Source organism: Hippocampus guttulatus, chromosome 16 (genome assembly GCF_054856545.1).
Source record: "Hippocampus guttulatus isolate MCC_2025c chromosome 16, RoL_Hgut_1.0, whole genome shotgun sequence".
In the NCBI taxonomy this organism is placed as follows: Eukaryota; Metazoa; Chordata; class Actinopteri; order Syngnathiformes; family Syngnathidae; genus Hippocampus; species Hippocampus guttulatus.
In genome coordinates this window covers 8,085,670-8,110,035 of record NC_141276.1, presented here as the reverse complement: position 1 = coordinate 8,110,035, position 24,366 = coordinate 8,085,670, and the positions used below count along the sequence as shown (strand labels likewise).

General features: G+C 44.1%; 2 protein-coding genes across 6 annotated transcripts; one reads left to right on the top strand and one right to left on the bottom strand.

The window, feature by feature from the left end:
- Positions 1 to 1,006: 1,006 nt before the first annotated feature.
- Positions 1,007 to 7,484, bottom strand: ramp2 (receptor (G protein-coupled) activity modifying protein 2). 3 transcript variants are annotated; one of them, XM_086132449.1, is made up of 6 exons: positions 7,393 to 7,484; positions 6,980 to 7,045; positions 6,692 to 6,727; positions 4,237 to 4,269; positions 3,323 to 3,500; positions 1,007 to 3,055 (listed from the first exon to the last, which is right to left on the bottom strand). In XM_086132449.1, the coding sequence occupies exons 1-6, from the start codon at positions 7,442 to 7,444 to the stop codon at positions 2,806 to 2,808; spliced, it is 615 nt and encodes a 204-aa protein (XP_085988575.1). In that variant the 5' UTR covers positions 7,445 to 7,484; the 3' UTR covers positions 1,007 to 2,805. The 3 variants fall into 3 exon arrangements, with proteins under 3 accessions (XP_085988575.1, XP_085988577.1, XP_085988576.1); XM_086132451.1 differs by lacking the exons at positions 6,692 to 6,727; positions 6,980 to 7,045; positions 7,393 to 7,484 and adding exons at positions 4,424 to 4,516; positions 4,598 to 6,664; XM_086132450.1 differs by lacking the exons at positions 6,692 to 6,727; positions 6,980 to 7,045; positions 7,393 to 7,484 and adding exons at positions 4,424 to 4,516; positions 4,623 to 6,664.
- Positions 7,485 to 9,384: 1,900 nt separating this feature from the next.
- Positions 9,385 to 23,889, top strand: ezh1 (enhancer of zeste 1 polycomb repressive complex 2 subunit). 3 transcript variants are annotated; one of them, XM_086132447.1, is made up of 20 exons: positions 9,386 to 9,987; positions 11,037 to 11,220; positions 11,313 to 11,438; positions 11,516 to 11,638; positions 11,908 to 12,025; positions 12,107 to 12,319; positions 12,758 to 12,860; positions 13,119 to 13,282; positions 13,635 to 13,726; positions 13,825 to 13,996; positions 15,996 to 16,180; positions 17,380 to 17,471; positions 18,325 to 18,353; positions 18,440 to 18,565; positions 19,849 to 20,027; positions 21,002 to 21,097; positions 21,603 to 21,684; positions 21,758 to 21,838; positions 21,974 to 22,058; positions 22,227 to 23,889. In XM_086132447.1, the coding sequence occupies exons 2-20, from the start codon at positions 11,041 to 11,043 to the stop codon at positions 22,285 to 22,287; spliced, it is 2,307 nt and encodes a 768-aa protein (XP_085988573.1). In that variant the 5' UTR covers positions 9,386 to 9,987; positions 11,037 to 11,040; the 3' UTR covers positions 22,288 to 23,889. The 3 variants fall into 3 exon arrangements, with proteins under 3 accessions (XP_085988572.1, XP_085988573.1, XP_085988574.1); XM_086132448.1 differs by having other exon boundaries at positions 21,974 to 22,101; XM_086132446.1 differs by having other exon boundaries at positions 9,385 to 9,987; positions 11,908 to 12,319.
- Positions 23,890 to 24,366: the final 477 nt, after the last annotated feature.

Here is a 24,366-nt window from a genome sequence, read left to right as displayed (position 1 = left end):
CACTTGCGCCACAGTGACGTCAGAGGCAGTAAAAGACGAGTGGGAACTGTGGGATCATCAACGCAGTGGGTGGTGCTTTCTTTTGGAAGGGGTGGAGACCAGGATGACCCCACACATCCAGAGAGGAAGGAGGTTGCTTCATACTTTTTCTTTCTCTCTCTCTCTCTCACAAACACACACACACACACACACACACACACACACACACACACGATATGAACTGGGCCCTCCCTACACTGTTGTGCCAAGTGAGGGCGTGATCAGTGGTGTCAGTGGTGTTTTAATAGAACAGTCACTAACGCTCTTTAAGCATTTTTTCAATATTTAGTAATTTATTAAAGGCAACGATTTATATCACACGCCTTAAAAAGCACACAATTCCACAATAATTCTGTGAGGTAGCGGACAGAATCAACAACTTCAGCGACAGATTATGACTGGCCAGCTACTTGTTGCTAAGTAGAGTTCATCGGGTTCGATCACAGCATCTTAGCATTTTATTTATGATTATTACCAGTATTGTAATGACATTTATAAATGTTTGTTTTAGATCCAATTCAATGTTTAGCATTATTTCTATCTTCATTTTATTCAGGGAGCACATAAATAACTTTTTTTTTTGCATTATTTTACCACAACTAGCGGTGTTATTTCTGTTCCATTATTTTTGCATGATTTGATCTTTCATTATTAAGCTGTATTTCCTTACTTCTTTTTTGTCATCCCCCATCATTATTTTAGCATTGGAAAATTTGTATCATTAAATCATAACATGGTACCTGTTAAACGATTTATTTGAATAAGCATAATTATAAGGCCATTTCTATCTTGTTTCCAATTCCATTTTTAGCATTTTTTTTTATTGATTACTTTTTAACCCTTTGAGGGACAGCGGTTACCACAGTGGACAGCTTATCGTGTTATCATGTTACAGAGTGCATGAAAGGGTTAATGGTTTGATTATCTTTCAGATATCAGGTCAGAAAAGCAAGCTTAGATCTTAACGTACAGTATAAAATGCTTTTTTAATTGTAATACAGTCCATTGTAGTTTCCTCTCAGTTGCGACAGGAAGTCCAGAAAATACAAAGAAATACCACATAAATACAAACTGGATCTGAAAGCACTCAAAAGAGCTTTTTTTTCTCGTCACTCAAACAAGGCGAAACATTATTCATGTCTTTTGCTTCCTGTCGCTGAAAATTAAGGCGAATATGAATCAGATCTCCAGAAGAGGATGAGGATTGTGTTCTAAAAGAAGACAATGGCAGGAAAGGAGGCTTCTCCCAACAATTGTGTTCCATCACCTCTGCCATCCCATCCTGCCCAACCCGAGCGCGTTTTACTCATTCTAATGGAGCGCTACCTGAGACGCCCAACACTTGGACTCCCGATGTCACCAAAACGGAGGTCTCTCCAGCAAGCTCCGGAGCTTTTTGTCATAAGTACACATGTCATAAAATAGGTGTTTGTCGTCATTTGGTTCCCATTAAGCGCGACCACTTCTCTAAGGTCTTGTCATTAAAAAAAGATAAATTCAATTTCCATCGAGTAGGGCCGTTCCGTTGACTTTTGTTACGATTTGTTTGTGAAACGTGCCTTAGTGTGTCACTTTTGGCAACCTTGCCATAGGGGCTACAAAAAATAAAAATACCGGTAAACTGTGAGAGAGTACCAAAAGGGGCGGGGCTGGACACGGCACAGTCCACTGATTGGAGGACAGAGAATAGTCTCTGCTCGTAAATCTGCTTTTTCCCCCTTTTTTTGTAATAAAGAGCTGTCGAAAAAGACACCATCACCTGATCTTTTTGAAGCTAGTAGCTACATCGCTACCCCCGCAAACAGAAGCCATATAAGGATTTACCCCCACCAAGCCGAGTCAAACTGGATTCGATCGCTTGGCTGAAATGCGGCTTTAGATACAAGTGAGGGCTTGGTCATGGTCTAAAATTTGGAAGCCAGGTTTAGGAGCTTTGGCACCTCCCTGACTGTTTCCACTACATCATGTGAGATGATGATGATGATGATGAGCTCTATGAAGCACTTTGTCTTTAACACCAAAAACGAGGGAAGTGACAACGGCAATCTGAGATGAAAAAGCGTCGCCGCAAGTTTGATCAAGGATAAACCAAACAAATCTGGGTGAAGCTAAACAGAGATAAAGAATCCTACACAAAGGTGGAATGCTTCTACTGGATTCCTTCCAATGCAGAAGAAATACGGCAAGACTCGATGGTCCACAGGAAACTAGACCTAGAACTGGGAATCTTCAGACAAACATTGTCTAAAATCAAGTTCTGGGTTAGAATGTATCTACACCCCCCCCCTCCCCCCGACGACCCCAAAATAAGTCCTTGATCATCAAGATTGGAACATTTGCTACTCATTTGATGTTTTGATGTTGACCAACGGATGGCGAGTGAAGCAAGCTCTGTTGAGAATTTCTCAAAAAGACAAAACATCTCGGTGAATTGAAAGCAGCAGTTAAGAGTAAATGTCGAGAGATATAGCCAAATAAGTTGAGGAGGAACGGGAAGAAAAAAAATAATAAACAAAGTTGTGGATACAAAAATAAAGGAAGAACTGGCAAATTGTCCTTCGTGTGATAAATGGACTCAACTGCTTATGGAAATAACAACAAATCTTTTTGTTCCTTGAATAACGCTACAAGGAGCAAAAGTCCCAAGTAGTTTTGAGTTGAAATGCACCCGTGGTCTTGGAAATCTCCCGTGACGTTCTCACGATCGCGGCTCGTCTCTAAAAAAAATAAAACCCCAATCTTTGGCCCTCGCTCACAGTGAGGAGATCAGGAGCTCCCGTCGCCGTTCTTGGTCTTGAGGACCACCAGACTAACCATGACGGGGATCAGGAGGATGGGCGTGATCACCAAGGCAAAGATGATGGGCGGCGGCGGGTCGCTGAGCTCCTCCATGGGGCAGTCCTTGAAAAACCTGTGGTGGATGTCCACAAACGTCTGCTCCACTAGAGGGTTGGGCCAAGGGATGCCCAGGCAGTCGGAGATGTTCTCCGTGCAGAGGCTCAAGTTGCTGTACAACCTATCGAGAGGCAATACAACGATACAGCTATTAAAAGGACATCACAAAAAAATGGCGGCGTTTTCAAGTTGACTTTTGGCGTTGAAATGAATTTCAACGGGTAAAATTTAATTCACACACAAGAGTCGCAAACTTGATCAGGGAACCAATTAAACTCGTACACCAAAGTACCGCTATGATAACCTGAGAACCTGATAAGCCGTCCGCTGTAGTAACCGCCATCCCGGAAAGGGTTGAATAACACTCGGGCGGTCAATGTCTGCTTACCCGCTGACGTTGCCCCAAGCGCACCAGTCAGTGGCGTTCATGGCCGCCATGGCCACGTTGAAGTTGCACAGGCACATGTGGCTCAGGAGCTCGAACAGGCAGTCCATCGTGGCTCCCGGGTAGAGAGCATGGCAGAAAGAGTGGAAGTTCATACAACTGACATTGCTTGTTCCACAGTCTGCAGGGAAGAGGTTGGAAATGAACAATCAAATCGTGCACATTATATTAGGTACACCGGTACCATTTAATAGACAAGTTTATTCACGTATTACCTATTCACTTTTTTTTTTTGGAACTTATACTCCGCCGTTTGCTGAAAAACAGGCCTACAATCGTTTTTTGTTGTCTTTCGCACATGCTCCATGATGCCACAAAATGGCGTCAAAGCCCTGGCTAGTAAGAAAGTAGTAATTGATGTCGCATTCAACAGACGAATGGGGAAAAAGGGGTCATCTATTAGAGCCTACTGTAACTTAAAAGTACTTTTGTCATGGCCGAAAAAAAAACCCCATTAGAGTACAAATGTATTGTTTTATATATTTCATAACCTAAAAATGCCCAGTACAGAACAAAATTATTGTCAATAAAAATAAAAAGCTTGAAACTTTTAAAAAGTAAGGGGCTTAATCTACCACTGTGTTGTTAAAGCTACTGGCATGATCGCAGTAGTGCTGTCCTCAGTATTTAGCGTCATACAGCTAACAATGCTCCAATACCTTGATCAAAAGAAATATGCCAAGCTGGGAAAGTAGTGTTGGTGTCATCATATCGGATCACTTTTAAGAGTCTTTTATTGGTGCTTGATATTGTGCGTCTCCACTCGTACTCGGTTCTTAACCCTTGTTGTAATTTGAATGGGCTGTTATTAGATTGTGCAGGTGTAATGAAATGATGTGTAAGATTGTTCCACATACCGCTTGGTGAGGGGGTGTCTCCAAAGGTGGCATCTGGAAGGGAGACAGTTGAGATTAGAAATTTGATCGCCATGCATGCAACATGTCCATGAATTCAGCTTCATGTGTTCTACAAGGGAGATAACTGCATCTGGAAAAAGGGAAGTGAGCGCACGCACCCCCCACCCCCACACACACACACACTCACCAGAGAGAAAGGAGACGAACACCACAATCAACCCAAGCGCTCCCTTCATGTCAGAATAAATGAATCAGGTTGACTCCTCCCGCACGGATGGCCCTGCACGAAGACGTTGAGGCACAGCGAGGCATAACAGGAAGCGGCGTCAGGATGAGAGCGACGCGGAGTAAAAACCCTCACCACCAGATGTCCGACGGAGAGCTACCCTGCCCGCCTCGCCAGATGTTCCCGTCAGATCAGCCCCACGGCCCCTGCGCCTCGCCGGCAGCTCTTCCCGTCTCCGACTGGCGCTTCCCCGGGACAGTCCTGCCTTCTGGAGGGGGTGGAGGCAACAGAGTTTGTCCTCTCCATTCTCCCCCAAATAAAAATGAAGAGCGCACACCCAAAGCGAACTGGGCTGGACTCACATCTGAAAACCCTTTACTCCCAAACTCTTGTTCTGCTTTTTAGTCTCAGTTTCTCACAGTGGAAGGCCTGGCCAGCCTCACAGCATGTGATTTATTTGCCTTTTTGGGGGGGGGGGGGGGGGCAGCTCTGCCAAATAGGAAACATAAGCAAACATTTTGAGCTTCTCAGAGTCTAGATGGGAATAACGACTGTTCAAGCAGCACAGATTGATATTTGGCTTCAATGGAGCCAAATAAAAGACAAACTAACATGTGCGAGTCAAGCAGACGAGTTTGAGCTGCTTCTAGGCTTTTGCTGGAGTATGATAACCGGCTAATGACTGTTCTCAATCCACTCCAATCCAATCTTCTGCAAAAAGCTGTGAGACCAACGTTAACAGTTAGGTCTTTCGCTCATGGGCTAAGTTCTGGTCCATGGAGGACGCCAAAGCAAATCTAAAGTTCAAAAGTAAAGTTGATCCAGATCCTTGCTTGACCCGTTCCGTCAATTTCTTCAGTCTCTTCTTCATTACATTGCCAGACGAACTGTGTTTGTAGACTACAGTATTCATTGCGCTGCTCCGATCACAAGTTGCTGAATGGCCTGCGAACCAGCACCGGGTTCTTCCGAGAGGTGTGCACTGCCTTGCTCCAGATCCTCAGCAAAATGTAAAATTTTCTTCCAAGACTTATGCACCACCCATCTATTAAAAGTAAATTCCAGTACCCGCACATTCATTGCCAGCCATTTCAGAGCATTTGGACTTTTTCCAAAACCCAAAGGATGTTGTGTCCAATGATTTTATTTCCAAAGAAAAGACCAAATGAGATAATAGACACTCTCCTTTCATCTGGAAAAAAAGGGATTCTGTCTTTTCCATTATTTTGTCATCAGAACGAAGGTAGATTCGACAGAATGCAGCTTTCGCTTCTCGTGACCTCACAAATAGGATGCATCACTGCCATATACTGGTGGGTCTGCATCAGTAAAGTTGTTTCCAAGCTTGAAATTTACAATGGAACAGTAAATTCCACCACCCTTCCCCATTGAAAAAAAATATGTAAATGTATACTCGTCTATGGCGGTGAAGGAGTTAAGTAAATTCCTGTATCTGCAACTTTAAAAAATATTTATTTTTTACTTGACCCACGTGCTACACTCCTGTAGAAGATATATTCCTGTATTAACTACTTCCTTGACCAGAGCACTACACCGCAACAAAGGCTTCTTGGTTTGGTATTTTCTGGCCACCCGGACTCTTTGTCAAAATGACGGCTGTGATAACAAAGCAGGCCTAGACTTTTCATGTTACGTTACATGTCACCGAATCAGGTCAGAGGGCCTCTCTTGACATCTGCTAGCCAAGGCGCTTTTTCATTTAATAATGACATCAGGAAGTGTCTTTTCTCCTTTTCTGCAGAGGAGGAGCTACAACTTGGGGGAGTTGGCAGGGTGGTGGTCATATGATGAGGAACAGCGAAGGGGCACTCGCTCACTTGCAAACACGCACCGGTTTCACAACACTGCGTCAGTCGCCAATGGGGGGGCCCAATGATAGAAAAAAAAACAACAACAAAGAAATCAGGAAGTTTCACTAGGTGGGACATGGTTTCGGTTAACCTTTCACCGAGGCTTGGGCTGATCAGACCTCACCGTGAGTTTGTGTTGGACTGGAGTGAACATACACACGCACACACTCACACACGCACACAGATCTTGGCGGAGATCATCATCTCCCAGATCGCTCAGCTCTTTTGAGTTTAGGAATATGATGCCAAATATTCCCCACCGGAGTAGACACACACAGTCAATCAAAACACCCAACATGTTATGAAGTGTGTGGGAGTGGGTGTTGTTATGCAATTTTGAATTAAACAAGACACTTACTTGCGACGGCGTTCATCCTCTCTGTCGGTTGATACACTGTAAAGAAAATATGTCAGCAACATTTTTTAAAAATGCATCTTGCGTACTACGTATGTGTGCTAGGTCTATTTTCTTCTGCCAAGGACTGTTTGTTCAAATGACTGATTGGTGAGTGCGGTTACACAAAAAACATGTTCCAAAATACTTTTGACAATTTATAAGAAAATACCCTGCTTTTCTTTTGGAGAGCGATGCTATAGGCTTTTGGGATGTTCTTATTCTCGTGATTAACAATGACAATGTTCTTACCGAGTGTGGTGGCTGACGGCACAGACAGCTTTTCATCCACCAGGCAACTCACTGGTGTATGCGAGGCTGTTTGAAAGGAAGAAATAAATAGCCCGATAAGGAAATAAATGGAACTATATCTGCTTTACTGTGCTTTCAAAAGGTGGGGGGGAACAAAAAACATCAGTGACTGTGACGCAAAATTGTTATTTTAAACATCTGTATCAGGATTTCACAACCAACCCATCCTTATAAACAACACTTACCTCACATGACACCAATGAAAAAAAAAATTAGAAATACATACATGCATATTCAATGAAAAGGGGCATTTAAAATCAGGACAGGAATGCTCCTGGGAATTGCTACTCAGAGGTGAGCACTTCAAGGCTTACTGTATATAAAACAAGGCATGTAGAGAAAGCTTCACTTACCGTATAGAAGAAAGCAGATTGCAAAGACGAGGTGAAACCTGCTGCATGTCATGTTGCCCAACAGTGCTCTGTCCTTCTCCCAGTGGGGGTTACATATCCCAACTTTTTCCCCCCTTTTTTCTTTAACAGGAAGTTCTCCATAAAACAACAGGAAGCCCACGTTTCCTAGGATGGGCGTTTTTCCTGCCGAAAAGGACAGAGCGGCTGTGATAAGGTAGACGCTGCTACTGATGAAGCGCCATCCCTAGTTCCCATCCCGCCCCCTCCAGTTCAACGAGCAGGGAGAGAGAGCCGCTCCATCACTTGGTCTGACCGTGTCATAACAACGGCTCTGACAGTTTTTGTTTTTTTTCGGAGTACAGTGGAACCTCAAAAATGGAACACAATCTTTTTTTTTTGTATATCATGGATACAAATCCAGTGTGGTATCTTGCCTTTGTTGTGAATTTAATCCATAACCAACTGACGCTGTTTGTTGTTCAAGAGTGGCTTGACGCAAGGAATGCGAAACCCTGAAACCCATGTCTCGCATACAATTTTGAAAATGTTCAAATTTTCTGAGACAGTGATTTTTTTGTTGTTGTTTGTTTTCAGTCTGTGTGGAATGAATGTATGCATTAAACAAAGTTTCACTTTTTGAATAGTATTTCTGAAATAAATCAACTTTTTCATGATGATCAAATTTTTTGACGAGCACCTGTATAGCCCGCATCGTGTTGCATGAAAGGAGACAGATTTCCCCTAAAGTAGGGAAGAATCATGACTGATGCATTCAACGTGCATCACTTTAGCCTGCCATCTTTCAAATGTACATTATTCTCCACATGCTCGCCGTCTCTCTTGGCCGTTGCACAAACATGTTTTAGATTCCCAACAGCAGGTGCCAACAGCAACATGCGCAGTTGACATTAAGCACAATCAAAACTTCCTCTTGATAAAGCCTCAATGCTTGACAGCCTATCTCCCTGTGGGTGTTTACTTTTGTTTGACAGTTCACTATCAACACAACGTACATGCCAACTTCAATTTCCCACTGTGTAATTGGTAGTAAGCAGGGATGCATGAACGGCCGAACCACAACAGGCAAGTGTTACGGTAGCTTAGTGTGACAATGGACCCGTTGTAGATGGACGGGCATGGTTGGCACACTGGAGCATTTAAATGAGGTTCAACGGCGCCCTCTTGTGTGACATCCAAGACTAGAACTAAATTGACATTCGGGCTTTCATGCAAAGTACCAATGAACGTTTATTGCTATAAACTGATATGATAGATTAACAAGTGATGCTGAATTGCCATACCCACGAATCATATCGTTTTTGAATTTTGAAATAATTCAATTTTAAAAGATGACATGTTTGATGCATAAAAAATATTGAAGGAGGCAAAATGTAGCGTTCATGCTTTGTTGACAAAATATGCTTTTGGAGTCAAAATACAACGTGTTTTTTTAAGCATTACTGAGTCAGTGAATGAAGTGCCGACACTGGTGACGACACAAATATTTAGCTGACTATGACGAATACAGATGTTTTAAATAACCCTCCTCTCATGTGTTTGGTTTTGGGCAAAAGAAACCCCACACACTACGGTTACATTTTATAAATTGCACGAGGGCAACCTCATGTGGGCATAGTTAGAGGGGTGTTTAGTGTAGGCATTTATGTAAATACTCATGTTGGTTGTTCTTAAAGTATTTTTTGTGTCACGGCATTTATAGTATTGAAGACAGGTAGGATTTTGTTTGAATGTTTTCGGTATTTCATATTTAGTCTGTTATGGACGAAAGCGTTTGGCGTTTACCCGCAATGGTGGTACATTCCACGAGCCTGGATTTGTGGATGTAACACAACATCAAAAAGGCAATTTAGACATTGAATTGGTTTTGAGATTCTACGTGATGTCCCTGAAGGCACCATTGGCTGAAGAGGATCTTCCTCATTGACTCCACTGGGGAAATTGTCTCGCTCGCTCTCTACAGGAAGAGCGCAGAATGACAATTGGAGTGTTTTGACGACTGCGAAAACCAGCTTCTGGATCGCTTCCAACTTTTCTGATCGATTACTTGGAATCACACATTAAGTTAGTCTTTATAGCCCGCTTCATAGCAAGGAATATGCGTTTGTGACTTTGAAATGTGATTATTTATTTTCTGCCGAATGGCTATCTACGACTTGTAGTTGACGTTATTTAGATGGGGAAACTGGCTGCCTCAGCACGGCACTTCCTCCCTTTCCCAGACGACGCAAAACAATTTAGACATAAATCCTCCTCCCCTGACCCAAGGATACGTCACGGCTGCTGCTGCTGCTACTGACGCCGCTGCCGCTCTGCCAAGTGCGCAGCTCCGTGGACGCCCACCTCCCCCTATTCCCCAACTCCACACCCCCCCCAACCCCACGACAACAAGGTTAGCCCACAGCAGCAGCAGCATGGCCCCGCAGAGCCGCCGCCGAGGAACTGCTCGGACATCCAGCCGTCGTCATGCAGACACCGAATCTGCGTCACGACCATAAACAGGGACCCGGGCGCTCCCAATCCACGCGGGATCATCCCTCGAGCTTCCACACTTGACGAACACGCGTGGATTTGAAGGTATGTGTCGACTGGTACGATGGTGGTGGATGATATGTTGGTGAGCGGTGGCTGGGGGGAGTCCACGCGCGCGTGTGTGTGTGTGACGCAGTTGTTGGATGTTGCGCAGCTCGTTTTCACGCATCTTCTGCGCGCACGCAACTTTAGAGGCAAGGCTCATAAAAAAAGACAAGCAACGCACGCAGCGCAACGCACTTTTCTCCTGACCGAGGCACGCCCACTCGCGACCACCGTGCGTGTCAGTCCCGTGTTCAGGCCGTACGCGCAACGAGCCAACGTTTGCCCGCCCTGGCGCGCTATTTGGTGAGAGAGCAGACGACGACGAAGAGACTTTTAAACCGTTCGCACCCCTTTAAATGGCCAAGGAGGCTTATTTTACCCCAGTGACGCGTTTGTTTTGCCATCACAAGGGGCCGCTGTTTCCCGATGACATTAAAGTACAGTTGGTGTTGAGATTGCAATCATTTTGTCTTTCGACGAACGCTGTCAGTTCAGTGATCGATGTAACAATGTTGTCGTTAGTAGTAGTGTGCCTGACAGGTATTAACTGATTCCCTGCCAGATGTTTCAAATTTTCCCATATTGCCAGCCATTTTACAGTATTTTTACATGTTTGTCAAGACTCACAGAATATTGTGAAAGATAGAAGCACCAAGCATACTAAACGTAAGTTTTCCTTCTAGCTTTTTCCATTCTTTAGTAAACGGCAGGCGAACATGGGTTGGCTTCACCAAAAACACCGGTTTCTAACACCGCTAAAAGTGGAGAAAACTAGCTCAAAAGCGATACCTGTATGCTGATCTCAAATCAGAAGTGATGCCATGCCGCTTTCTGCAGGATCTCGAAGACATCACAGTTCTGGAAAAAAAACAACTTAATTTTAGTCCATATTCCACACCATCCCATTGAAAAAAATATTGATGAATATAAAAACAAGATTTTACATACACAAAACCATACATGACAACATGGAGAAAAATGTTAAGGAGTGCCTAGAATTATGACAACTGTTCATTCAGAAAGGCACGTCTCTTTTCTTTTAATTCAAGAGTAATGGAGGTAAGCACCGCTGAAGCTTCAGCCCCGGCCGTCGTTGCCCCACCCGCCCCGAAACCTCAGCCGCCGTTATACCTCGGCCCCGCCCACAGCCTACTGGAGTGGCGTCGGCGGGTCAGGTCCGAGTACATGCGCCTTCGCCAGCTGAAGCGCCTTAAGAAAGCAGAGGAGGTCAAGGTGGGTCAGTGTCCCGCTTGTTAAAAAGCGACATTCCTTCCTGCGCCCCACGTGTTTTTAATGTCGCTTTTGGCTCCGCCTTGTGTCTCCAGGCCGTGTTTGTGTCCAACCGGGTCAAGATTGAGAAGCAGACCAGCATCCTGAATGGGGAATGGTCCAATCTGAGGATCCAGTCGGTGCCGTTGTCGAGCTCAGACGGCCCTGCGGCGACTAAGAAGGTAAGAAAAGATGTAAAACTTGAAGACGGGTTGGTAAGTATTTGTCCATTTGAAAATACACAACCTTTCTCTTCTAGATGTGCACCGTGGAGTCCGGCTTCCCAGGGTTCAAAGTTCAGGCCGTGGCCATGCGGCCTTTGTCGACAGTGACGGGAATCCCCTTCATGTACTCCTGGTCGCCTTTGCAGCACAACTTCATGGTGAACGACAACACACAAACACGGCCCCACTCGCTGGGCCAAAACATTAGGCACACCGGTGGCCTCGAGTGCCGCCTATCGTCAAAAGATACAGGCCATCAAAACCGTTTCAGTTCTGCCATTGCGTTATGACTCGGTTGAGCAGATGTACCTCATTTGCGGAGCCTTTTATATTTTCTGAAGTGTGTCATGTGATGCCTCCTCCTAAAAATAGTTCCATCCCTTTTATATGAAATGGATACTTCTTATTAAAGTTTGATTTGTGATAGGTGGAGGATGAGACATTCCTACACAACATTCCCTACATGGGCGACGAGGTATTGGAGCAGGATGAGGCCTTCCTGGAGGAATTGATTGACAACTACGACGGCGTCCATGGCGACAGAGGTGCGTTGATTTTATTATTATTATATTTTAAAGCCACCATTGCTTCACATCTGCTCCGCTCATTGCGACGTCGCCTTCCAGAGGGAGGCTTCATCAGCGACGAAATCTTTAAGGAGCTGGTGGAGGCCTTGAACCAGTACTCTGACCACGAGGACGAGGAAGAGGAGGAAGCAGCGACAGCGGCGCCGACCGAAAAGAAGGAAGCCGAGCGAGCGATCAGACGAAGCTCGACCGAGGGCGCTGAGGAGACCAAAGCGCCGTTCGGCCGCAGGAAGAGGAGGAGCACTGTAGAGGGTGAGGGCACGTTGTGAGTCACATGAGACTTTGTCCCGCCCGTGTGAGCACACGAGAGAGAGAGAGAGAGAGAGAGAGAGAGAGAGTGGCACAACAAGGCCGCAACTGTTTGTCCGGTCACCATGCCACTGTCAGCGCCACCACTGGACCGGTGTTGTTTACATGCGGACAACGTGTCCCCTTGCTTGGTTTCTGTTTCAAGAAAATTTCCGTTCTATTGACAGATTCTGACACGGCTGAAAGTACGAAACCTAAAAAGAACCGTCGTACAAAGTAGAACGAATTTGATGGATCTTGAGGGGATTCTTTTTGATTGATAATGAAATCACGACTAAGGAAAAAAAAAAAAAAGATTATTCACTGATTTGAAAACAAGTTTAAAAAAAATGCCCGAATCACTTGACAAGTCGTCTACTGTGTGGCGTCTGTTCCACACAGTGCGGGACCCGTCCAGCAGCAAGAAGATCCCCAACGACAAGATCTTCACCGCCATCGCCTCCATGTTCCCATACAAGGGCACCACGGAGGAGCTGAAGGAAAAGTAAGTGGGGAAATAAAGAGCCATCTTGGTGACGCCATACTGAATAGGGCCGTTGCTTAGCGTTCGCCGTGAAGAGGCAAACATTTGGGGAAGGGAGGTAATCATGATGCCCCCACCCGCATCGGGGTCCTCAAAAGAGCATTTGTAGCAATCTGAAAGAGCTTGACGACAAAACAAAGAGGCTGAAATGGACTCGAAAGGTTCTCCCTCCTCTCACCTATTTTTTCTTTTTTTTTGTTGGGGTGGCGGGGTGTTTAGGTACAAGGACCTCCTGGAACCCCCCAGCCTGGTCAAGTTGCCCCCACTTTGCACCCCCAACCTGGACGGACCCTTCGCAAAGTCAGTGCAGCGAGAGCAGTCGTTGCACTCCTTCCATACGCTTTTCTGCCGGCGATGCTTCAAATACGACTGCTTCCTCCACCGTAAGCTATTAAAAAAAAATAGCCCAGCATCGGCTGGGCTCCTTTTGGGCCCAGTCAATGCTGGGTTAGCTATTCCACCCAACTTGAGGTACTTTTGACCCTGCAGTTTTAAGAGTGGTCAGGTCAACATATATATATACTGTATATATAGTATTATGCTATCAAAAGCTAGCTATCAAAAAATATACAGTATATATGTATATCTCTATATAGATAGAGAGATATAGATAGATAAATGGATAATGGTTATAATTTGCTAGCATTATTCAGTTTTAAGTGTTTATTCTTGCGATTTTCACGTTTCTTCACTATTAATAGTCTGAATGTGCTAAAAGTGCGCTTGTTTATCCAGCTTTCCACGCAACACCCAACGTGTACAAGAGGAAGAGCAAAGAGATCCGAATGGAGACGGATCCGTGCGGCGCCGACTGTTTCTTGTTGCAGGTGCCCGTTGTTTGTTTGCAATTTGGGTTTTTTTCTCCCTTGCGACGCCATATCGCCAAATTCTCTTCCTTGTCCGCGTTTCTCCACTCTGGGTGAAGAAAGGGGCGAAAGAGTTTGTGGATCAGAACATGTTGCGCTCGCAGAGGTTTCGCAAGAGGCGCAGGCACCAGCTGCAGCAGCGTCCCGCCAGCGCAAGTTGCCCGGGACCGTCGGGGTTTGCCGAGGAGAGCAAAGAGGGAGAAAGCGACCATGAAACGACATCCTCCTCAGGTATCGATGCGAAACGCGAGAACCCGATTGTTTTGAAGCGTTTTGATTCTGAGTAATATTTCAGAGAGCCCGGGCAGATTTAATTGGGTCATCATCAACCCCCCTTTGCCGTATGCACGTCAAGCGAGAACCGCATAGGTATGTGAAATTCAAATCTAATTCAGTCAAGAATAGTTGCGCCGTCAGAGCAAGAATCCTGCTGATTTTAAAAAAAACAAAAAACGATGCAACCCCCCGGGTGAGGTTACTCTAGGTCATCCTTTTTGTCCTGTCAGTCCACTCGAGGCTGTTTGCCAGGTGCAGACCCAGTTATTTTAATAGCCGTGTGAGTCAGCGCATGACTCTGAGAGGAGCATCATTTACCATAACCCCCTCACCTCCCACCAACCCACCCAAAAGCTCCCCTCCTCCCTCCCCCTCTTCCTCCCTCCCGGGCCGACTGCAGCTCTTTTTCGAAGAGTGACATTTGGCAGCGGATGACAGCCTCCGAGTCAGATCGTCCTTCGTGCTCTCGCCAAGCAAAATCAAGAGTTTGGCAAGCCTCGGCCCCAACGTAAACACTTCCTTCCACTCGTCCGCTTTCATTCCTATTGACATCTTCATGCGGAGAACGGTGGGAGGCAAATAAGTCACCCCCACCTTCATCAAGCTCTCCTCACCGGAGGCCTCACATTCTGGAAGTCACGTGCGCCGCAGCAGACGCTAACACATTTTGGGTGAGCGTGTGTGTTGAAAAGAAACAGATTGGCCAGCAGATTTCATAAAGATACTCGGCGACAGTGCACGCGGCTCCGGCTATGTTGCATTCAGCTTGTTGCCAAGTAACACGCAGCAGCCTCGAGGTGCGAGTGCGTGAACATCGGCTATGATGATTTTTCGAACCAAAGTCAATGGTCGCGCGTGCGTCGGTGTGTGTGCGACTTAAAGAACTCGTACAAAAGCAGCAGTTTGGCACATTTGCGCTACCTTTGTGTGGACTTTGTACTGTACGTCATCAAGTAGTGGCCTCCGCTCTGAAAGTCATTCATTTAATCGCTGCGTGATTCGACCTCTAGAATAATTAGATGACGCTTGGGAACCAGCTCGAGAAAACAAGATCTTTAGCCCCCCTTCGGTATGTTCCACATGGATCATTTCCACTGCTGGTTTAATGCTGATGCAGCTATCCACGTCAACTAGATTCCTCGTCGTTTCTCCAGTTGAGTGAAGGCGTCCAGCCGACATCAGTACAGATGTGTGGCAAGGTTACATACCATTCGATTGTTACAAATGAGTCCTTATGAAAGGATGCACTTGGAATAACATTTTAGCAAATTGTTCAGATGCATTTGCCACGGTTGTAGTGGCTGGCATGTCTGCCTCACGGTCGCGAGATCTGGGTTCAAATCTCTGTGTGAGATGTGCATTAAACATGCTTCACTTACACTATAAACTGTCCACAGTGAGTGTGAATGTTTTTTTTTGTCTCTAAGTCACTGATGGTGTAGTGGTACACTCGCCTGACTTGTGTGCAGGTGGCGTTCGATCGGTTCCCACTCAGTGACGGTGTGGATGTGGGTGTGATTGGTTTGTCTCTATATGTGCCCTGCGACCAGTTCAGGGTATAGTTTGCCTTCCGCCCGAAGTCAGCTGGGATAGGCTTCAGCAACCCCCCCACGACCCTGTTCAGGATAAACTCTGTTCAAAATGGATGCTTGGATGGGATGTTGGTCTATTTGTGCCCTGAGATTGGATAGCGACCAGTCCAGGGTGTACCATGCCTCTCTCAAAGTCAGCTAGGATAGGCTACAACACATTAATGTCTGTAGTTGAGGACAAGCGGTAGAAATTGATTGACACTACAGCCACTTGCTGTAGTGAAACGCAGACTTAAAAAAAATATGTATTTTTAATTATTTTTTTTCTGGACGTTGAATCTCTGCTTTGCATTAGTTATAAAGGATTGCTGCTTTTGTTCTTCTGTGATCGTGACGCGTGTGTGTGCGCGCGTGTATTACAGACGGGAATTCGCGCTGCCAGACCCCGACCAAGCTGCGTCCGGTCGACGACGAAGCGGAGCAGCCGGCGAGCTGCGCGGCGGAGTGGAGCGGCGCGGAGGAGTCGCTCTTCCGTGTGCTGCACGGCACCTACTTCAACAACTTCTGCTCCATCGCACGCCTCATCGGCACCAAAAACTGCAAGGAGGTGAAACGCTGGGCACTAAGCTGGGTTAACTGTAACTTAAGTCACTGGACACTTTGTTACCGTCTGGAAGACAATGCCGGGGGTCGTCTGTTGATGATGGTTCCGACATACGACATTTTACGACTTTGTGCGGAGGCGAATGAATATCCTGGTCAAGCGAAGCAATTTTGATACTAATATTTGCGCAATTACTTAACATTCAGATTGAGTGCAAATTCAAGTTCAGAGCAGAGTCTCTGTTAGTTTTAAATCACGTACTTGTCTTGTTCTGATAGTTTTTATTTCATTGGTTTCTGAAGGTCATATATTTCTAATCCATTTAAAAAAAAAGTTTTTGTTCATTTTTTATTGCTTTTTTGTAGTTGACTTTTTTTAGTTGTTTTTTTAATATATGGAGTGCAAGATAAAAAACTAAAAGGTCACAATAACTAAGTGAGATTACTATTAACTTCTTCCGCACAGCCGTACATTAACACCAAAATAAATACGTTTAAACTCAATGCTACAAGTTCCTGTATGAAATTAATTGACAAAAGACGAAAACTGAGGATATTTTCTCTGTGATCACAGTTTTGTTTTCCAGACGTAAACTCTAGTGTCAATTATTTTGTTCGCAAACACATTTCAGTTAGTTGTTTTTTTTTTCGTTTTTACGGGAATGTTGTTTGTTATTTCATCGGTTCTCATGAACTTCCACCACATTTACATCGTGCTCAAAACGTGTGTTTTGAGAAGCTGAAGTGCTTTTATTACTTCAAATGTCTTCAAAGCGCACGGGTGGGAAATAAAAAAATCCTCCCATCATAAAGACCAGAAGACCGTATTGCACACCTTGTTGAGTTTTCAAAGTTAAGTGTGGAGAGGGCTAAGGGGACTGTTGCAGTGCAAGCTTTGACAGTATGGCTCCGCTAGTTGTTGCCAAGGCAATGAGCGAGCACTTAGTCAGCGACCCAAGTGGAGACGTGACTTAGTCGTGGTTACATGACGGAAAGGTCGCAAACGGCGGCGTAGAACATTCTTCCTGTTACTCGGTAACAACCAAGCGCGTGTCCCCAAGCGGAGGCCAAACGTGGGCCGAAAAGCCAGTCGGCAGCGGACTTCCCGGATTGTTGCATAACGGCTGCGACTGCACTGATTGAACATTGAACAGCTCGGACGCCAGCGTTTGCACATCTTGTGTCGGTTTTGATGTTTCCCAGGTGTACGCGTTTGCAGTGAAGGAAGCGCTCATCCACCGCGTCCCTCTGGAGGACGGAGGCATCTTGCCACAGAAGAAGAAAAGGAAGCACAGGCAAGCTGCAGCTCTCATTTGTGATTCATCGCTGACAGGATCGATTAGCTCTGAATAACGCACTGAATTATGCAAGTCAAACTTTACGGGGGAGGGGATTTTTGCACTCACTGGTGTCATCATTCCGTCTGGCTTTTCGGGCGCCACTGCAACATTTAGCCAAACGGCGACGAATCAAGGTGGAGTTGCACTTAGTTAATAAGGTCAAGGTGACCCTTCCAGCTGATTTTCGCTTCAGTGCAAGAACTCATCTGGTGCCCCCCCCCCCACCACCACCACCACACACAAAAATCAACACAGTTATAATATATCCATCCATCCATCCATTTTCGGATCCGCTATATCCTCACAAGGGTCGCGGGGCATGCTTGGAGCCTATCCCAGCTGTCTTTGGGCAGTAGGCGGGGAACACCCTGAACCGGTTGCCAGCCACTCGCAGGGCACACAGAGATGAACAACCATTCACGCACACTTACGGACAATTTAGAGTGTTCAATCAGCCTGCCATGCATGTTTTTGGAATGTGGGAGGAAACTGGAGTACCCGCAGAAAACCCGCGCTAACCACTGGATCACTGCGCTGCTCATTTATAATATAATACTGTATAATATATAATATAATGTAGTATTTCATTGATGTACTATGTTTGTTCTGCACCTCATTCCAAATCCGCAAGAAATGATTGTGCCAATTATGATTAGAATCCTCCAAATATAGCTGGCAAAACAATGGCAGCGAGCTAAAAATAAGTCTGCTCATCTCAATAGAATACTAAGTTTGGTTTTGTTTGCTTCTCAACACTCTTAATGCTTTTAAGTACCTTCATCTTGTGTTTTTTTTTTTTATAAAACAGGTTATGGGCAAAGATTCAGCTCAAGAAAGGTAGGTTTGACACATGACGACATGGCTATTTATATTCACTTCTTTTACGAAGGCTCTTCTGACGGCATCTGCACTTTCAATTCCAGATAACTCATCCAATCAGGTGTACAACTACCAGCCATGTGACCACCCAGATCACCCCTGCGACAGCACCTGCCCGTGTGTCATCACACAGAATTTCTGCGAGAAGTTTTGCCAGTGTGAGGATGAGTGTGAGTTCTTAATGTTACCGCTTTTACTTTTTTTTGGGGGGGGGGGGGGGGGGCTGCTTATTTTTTTGGTTCCCATGCACACAATACAAGATTCATGCTTTGAAAGAGTTTAGTGTGAGAATGAGCAGGTGGTATTGACAGGCGCGCACCAATAACGGAATGTTGACATTCTCTTGTTGAAAATGACTTCTGTTTTCTCTTAATTTGTTTTGACATTAATTTTCTGTCTAAATTCAATTTTAACAAAGACAACACTTAAACAAATCCCGCACAAAAAAAAAAATCACACGTTTAAACTATTTTTAAAATATATTTTTTTAAATATTTTTTTTTCAATTATTTTCTCACTTTTTTTTTTTACTTCATATAATTTTACTTGTCTTTTTTTCCTTTTCAGTGTGGCTCAAAGTTCACGTCATAAAGGTTTCCAAAAACCTGTAGAAGGTCTTCCCAAAGAATTTCACTGCTAGAATAAACCCGAAATGTTTAGACCATAAAAATACAGAAACTAGAAAGTCAGGGGCTGCTGATTAAAACTGTTTCATTTTTTTAAAGGATTTTTTTTTCATTGACTTGTGATGTTACAACTTTTTTTTCCCCTCAGATTTTTCTTAAACATGATCTCATATTTGCATGCCTTTTGATTTCACAATTGTAAAAGTGCATTCAGAAAAGAGAGTGCCCTCCAGCTCACACACAGCTGCATTCATAAGAATAAATTAGCTTCTTCTGCAGCACAAAAAAAAAAAGCCACATTGAACTGCTGCCCGCATTCCTCCCTATTCCACATTAAAGCGACAGCACAGCAACAAGAAGGTGAGTGTGGACAAACAGTGCAGAAGAGCTGATTTTGCGTGCATGTGTTGTGATTCAGTCAGTCTACCGCAAGCCTTCCCTCCTCTCCGGACCCTCACACCGCCTTTTTCCCGTAGCAGACGGGTACTCGGGCCAAACAGGAAGTTGCAAATGTGTGCGCTCGAAAGGGCCTGGACGGGAATCAAAGAGACGTGACGGGCGCCGTGCCTGATTTACAACATCAGCTCCAACGTCAGCACGATTCTGACAGCTAAGGCTAAACAATGTCGCAGATGGAACATTTAAATCCAGCTCCGAATGGTGAAACAGCAGACGTTTTTCTTTTCCCCGCAGGCCGAGACTGGCGGGCAGACATTTTCGGTCATTCCCACCCACAGGCTGTTGTAACGTTACGCTTCTGCCAACTTGTCATTGGGCATATCTGCCACTAGAGGTCTTCCTCACTCACTCTCAGTTCTGCATTGCAGGCCAGAACCGCTTCCCGGGCTGCAGGTGTAAGACCCAGTGCAACACTAAGCAGTGTCCCTGCTACTTGGCCGTGAGGGAGTGCGATCCGGACCTGTGCATGACTTGTGGCGCCGCCGAGCATTGGGACAGCAAAGTGGTGTCGTGCAAAAACTGCAGCATCCAGAGGGGCCTCAAAAAGGTACGGACGGCACGAAGGATGCTTTTGCTCACTGGATTTTAACTATACTGGACAAAATTATGAACAAAAATTTTCTATGATCTTTGGGCGCAAACGTATGCCTTTGACATAATTTAGCGTCAACTAATTTTTTTTTCAAAGTCTGCTTTGATCCCGAAAAAGTTATACAACAAAAAGAAAAACAAATGAAACTATACTAACTATGGCCAGCAGAGGGCAGCCTTGAATCTCTTGTATTACATCACGTATCAAAACAATGCTTGATGCTTGTGAACATGGCAGACCTCTGGAAATGCAACCTTTACAAGGACCTTATGATTAATCAAAGTATTTGTCATCTTAAATCTACAAAGAATGTGACAAAAGAGAGAAAAACCAACGGAGATTATTTAAATTTAAAAGTAGATGATGATGACACACAAACACTACTAAATACTACGACTATTATTAAATATTATGCAAATCGTTTGTGGAGTTTGTTCAATGTAAAATTGTTTCACTGGTGATATTTGTAAATACAGTATATTATTTTGCCAAAAATCAAATAGCACATTTTTCTGGTTGCTATTGGTATTTATAGAAGAAACTGACTAAAGCAGAAATTATAAGTATGAAAGTCACTGGTGTGGATGAAAATTTATCTTTTCAGAAGAAAAAAAAACGTGCTTTCCTTGTTTCTGCATCTACCTGTGATATGGTTTCTTTGTCTTGTTGGGGCAGATGAGTGTTTATACATTAGCAATCGATGTAGTTCAGTGACGACAAGGTCACATTGACGGTTTATATCGGCACATTAATGTTGCACATAAAAAAATCCAAATTGTGTCACTGGAACCATGCTGTGTAAAACCAGCCAGATGCAATAAACCCAATATAAGGTCTCCTCTACACAATCAATAAAAAAGCGGATCTTTCGGGGTATATTTGTAATGGCGTTATGCCTGTTTCTGACGGTGTTAATAACTCTTTGACAGCACCTCCTGTTGGCTCCATCGGATGTCGCCGGATGGGGCACCTTCATCAAAGAGCCTGTGCAGAAGAACGAGTTCATCTCAGAGTATTGCGGAGAGGTAATTTGTAAGCTTCCCCGTGAGGCTGCATGGCAGAAAATTGGGAAGTTGGAAGTTTCATGCTGCCTTCTAGAGACGCTACTCAAGAGAGTTCGTCAGCTCTTCATTTCTATGTAGTACGGTGTGAAATGGAAAAAAATGTGCCACATTGAAAGTTTCAAAGTGACACATAAAGGTCTTCTGTGTGGTTTTATTTCACATGTGGACGATGGGAAGATTTAGTTCGAATTAGTAGAATGTTTGTTTTACTGGGTTAAATGTCAGTATTTTCAATCAAATAATACACTTAGACCATAAATGAAGCGACCCCCACAGATGAATAACTTTGTGGGGCTTCGCTTGAGGCGATTTTAAAAAAAAAACAAAAAAACATCAGGTTTAGCATCAGAATTGATAGTGCTTAATGTGGCTTTGTTTTGTTCGTGTGTTTGTCTGGCACTCGCAAGTGTGATATTTCTAACTGGCATTCCAGTCAGGTTTAACAATCGCATTTTCCATTTTGCAGCTCATCTCACAGGAGGAGGCGGACCGACGCGGCAGAATCTACGACAAATACATGTCCAGCTTCCTTTTCAACCTGAACAATGGCAAGTATTCAGTCGGGCTTTTGCGGCGTCAAGTTGCCCCGTTGACGTCATTCTAACGCCTTCCTCTCTGCAGACTTTGTCGTTGATGCCACAAGGAAAGGGAACAAAATCCGCTTTGCCAATCACTCGGTCAATCCAAACTGCTACGCCAAAGGTAATACTGTCACTTGTTATTACATGAATCTTGCGCGTGAACAGAGGTGTGTAGACTTTTTAGATCCATTTTAGAAAGATAAGACGTCAAAAGTAGATTAAAGTAGTGTTTTAAGGTCTGACGTGGTGTTTACAGTGGTGATGGTGAACGGAGACCACCGCATCGGGATCTTCGCCAAGCGGTCCATCATGCAAGGGGAAGAGCTTTTCTTCGACTACAGGTGAGGCCACTTGCTTCTCATGTGGAGAGGTGGCTTTGAATGGGTGAGAGTTCTTTAATTGGGTCCAAGTGGAATTAAAAAGGTGTCCAAAAGCATTGAATTTGTTGTAAACTGACAGTTTGTCTCAATTTTTGCATCCCAACCGCGGCTTTTCGCTTCCTCCCGCAGATACAGCCAAGCGGACGCCCTCAAATATGTCGGCATCGAAAGGGAAGTGGATATGTCTTAGCCGCCCAGCACCATACATAAATACTGTATATCCTGTCCTTAACTTCTGCAGCCCTCCACTAGCGCCTCCGTCCCGTTCGGGGTCTTTCTGCAGCATCGCACGTTGGCTCCGTCCTTTGAAAATAGCACCTCAAAAAAAATAAAAAATAAAAAAGCAGCCCCTCCTTTCATACACCAAAATACACGAGTGTACACACCACGCTTGTCAACTTTATACGATTACAGTAGTCCGTGTTGCTAAGGGCTTTTTCCTTTGTGCTCGACTCAGGCAGCACTCATAGTTAGTTTTCAGGATGTCCGTTTAGTTACAGCGAGCAGCGACCTGCATGTGCTGTCTCTCGGGTATATAAAATTCAGTAAACAAGTTTAGTTGGCAGTATTTCGCGTTACGGTGTTGTCACATGATGAGGCTAAAAGTTGTGCATTTATGTCAAAAATATAATAATAGGCAAGAAACCGACTGATTGAATGTAACCCATAGATGGCATTCATTTTCATTTTCATTTAAAGGGGACATATTATGAAGAATTGACTTTGTCATGGCTTGTAAACAAATAGTTGGCCTTCTGGAAAGTAAATCTTTTTTCCTGCGTATTTATGAAAATGTGTCCTGGGGTGTGCCATTCACCAACTTTCTCTACCCATGACTTAGTCACCGGGTTGACGAAAGATTGCTCGTTTTCAAGCAACAGCCGTACTGCAATGTCAAGAGATAAGCCGAGATGCAGTGTTAGCTCAGATTATAACCGCCCTTCAGCAACCAAGTGATTTCAACCAGAGTGTGACAAGTTGATGTTAAGTGTGCTGTAATTCTTTATCCTTTGTGCATTTTGACTGAATAATGTCAGAGATGTTTTAAAGACACCCGAGAGCTTCTTTAAATTGTGAAATAAAAATGAATAATATGTCTCCTTTAACACAGTTACCTGTTGATTGGTCCTTGAAGCAGTTGTTGTATTTAGCTGAAAGGCAAATAACTAATAGATAAATGCAGCGAATGTCTTCCTGGTTCCGCACTAGAGTTTAAATGAGTATTAGGCCCATACTGAAATTTAAATAGGATTAAATAATAATAAAAATGTGACTGAGAATAAATTTGCATGAGCCTTTTTAGAGCGTCATTTTATGAAGAAAAAAAAGGTCAAAGGAAAAGTCAGATGCTGAAAGCTGCAGTGTTTGTGTGGGAACTTCTGATTGAAACTACGACAATAAGAGTTCTGGCACTTTGTTTTTTTATAAGTGACTTACTTCATCACAACTGTTTTTTCTTTTTTTTACAAAAAGGGTAAATAAACGTAACGTAAATGTACAAAGTCGTATTAGGACTACACTGAAAAGAAAAATAAATGACTAAATATAAAATTGTAGTTGCACTTTCTGAATACGTTTGCTCTATTGATGACTTTTTGCGGTCAATGGTGTTGAAACAGCGCCCTCTGGTGTGACATAAGAATAAAAGACAAACAGCTTTCAGCACTTGGTGGGAATACCCGGTGCTGTAAGCCCTTTACGGGTTTTAATGTTAAATAACAACAACAAAAAATAAGTCTGTGTTTTTTGTTTGTTTGTTTACTTTGTTTCAAATAAAAGATGAAAACACAAATGGAGACGGCTCATATTTTGTGTTGACGTTTCCAACTGTGACCACTAGAGGGGAACAATGTCAATGATTCCAAAGGCCCATGGCTATCAGACATGCTATATTGAAAAAGTATGTAACATGAACTATTGCAAGGTCAAGGGGAGTTTAAAACACACCGCAATTATATACCTCATAACTTGTATTAACATTAAAAAACACTGAGGTGTGTGTGTGTGGGGGGGGGGGCATGGGACAAAGTCAAATGCCGTGCCAAAGAAGGCCTTTTTGGAAGTGATTCTTTGTGAACGGCTAGAAGGAGGGGTCTAATGTTCTGGGGGGGGGGGGTCGAATGTTCTGTATACACTGAGCTAAAGATCATAATGGAAGGTTTTGGGACAAAAGTGGGTAACATGATAACAATTGTGACAGAATATCAAGTTCCAGTGTGGGAACCAATGGGTGGGTCTCGTTGATGTTGTGATTATACAAAAAAGAAGG

Excerpts from the sequence above, each read along its gene's own strand:
- ramp2 (XM_086132449.1), bottom strand. The coding sequence starts at position 7,444 with ATGACATGCAGCAGGTTTCACCTCGTCTTTGCAATCTGCTTTCTTCTA. Across the intron at positions 4,270-6,691 it reads GAGGATGAACGCCGTCGCAA|ATGCCACCTTTGGAGACACC; the intron begins GTAAGTGTCTTG and ends TCTCCCTTCCAG. Across the intron at positions 3,056-3,322 it reads GCTTGGGGCAACGTCAGCGG|GTTGTACAGCAACTTGAGCC; the intron begins GTAAGCAGACAT and ends GCCTCTCGATAG.
- ezh1 (XM_086132446.1), top strand. The coding sequence starts at position 11,041 with ATGGAGGTAAGCACCGCTGAAGCTTCAGCCCCGGCCGTCGTTGCCCCA. Across the intron at positions 11,221-11,312 it reads AGAAAGCAGAGGAGGTCAAG|GCCGTGTTTGTGTCCAACCG; the intron begins GTGGGTCAGTGT and ends TTGTGTCTCCAG. Across the intron at positions 22,059-22,226 it reads GAGCTTTTCTTCGACTACAG|ATACAGCCAAGCGGACGCCC; the intron begins GTGAGGCCACTT and ends TTCCTCCCGCAG.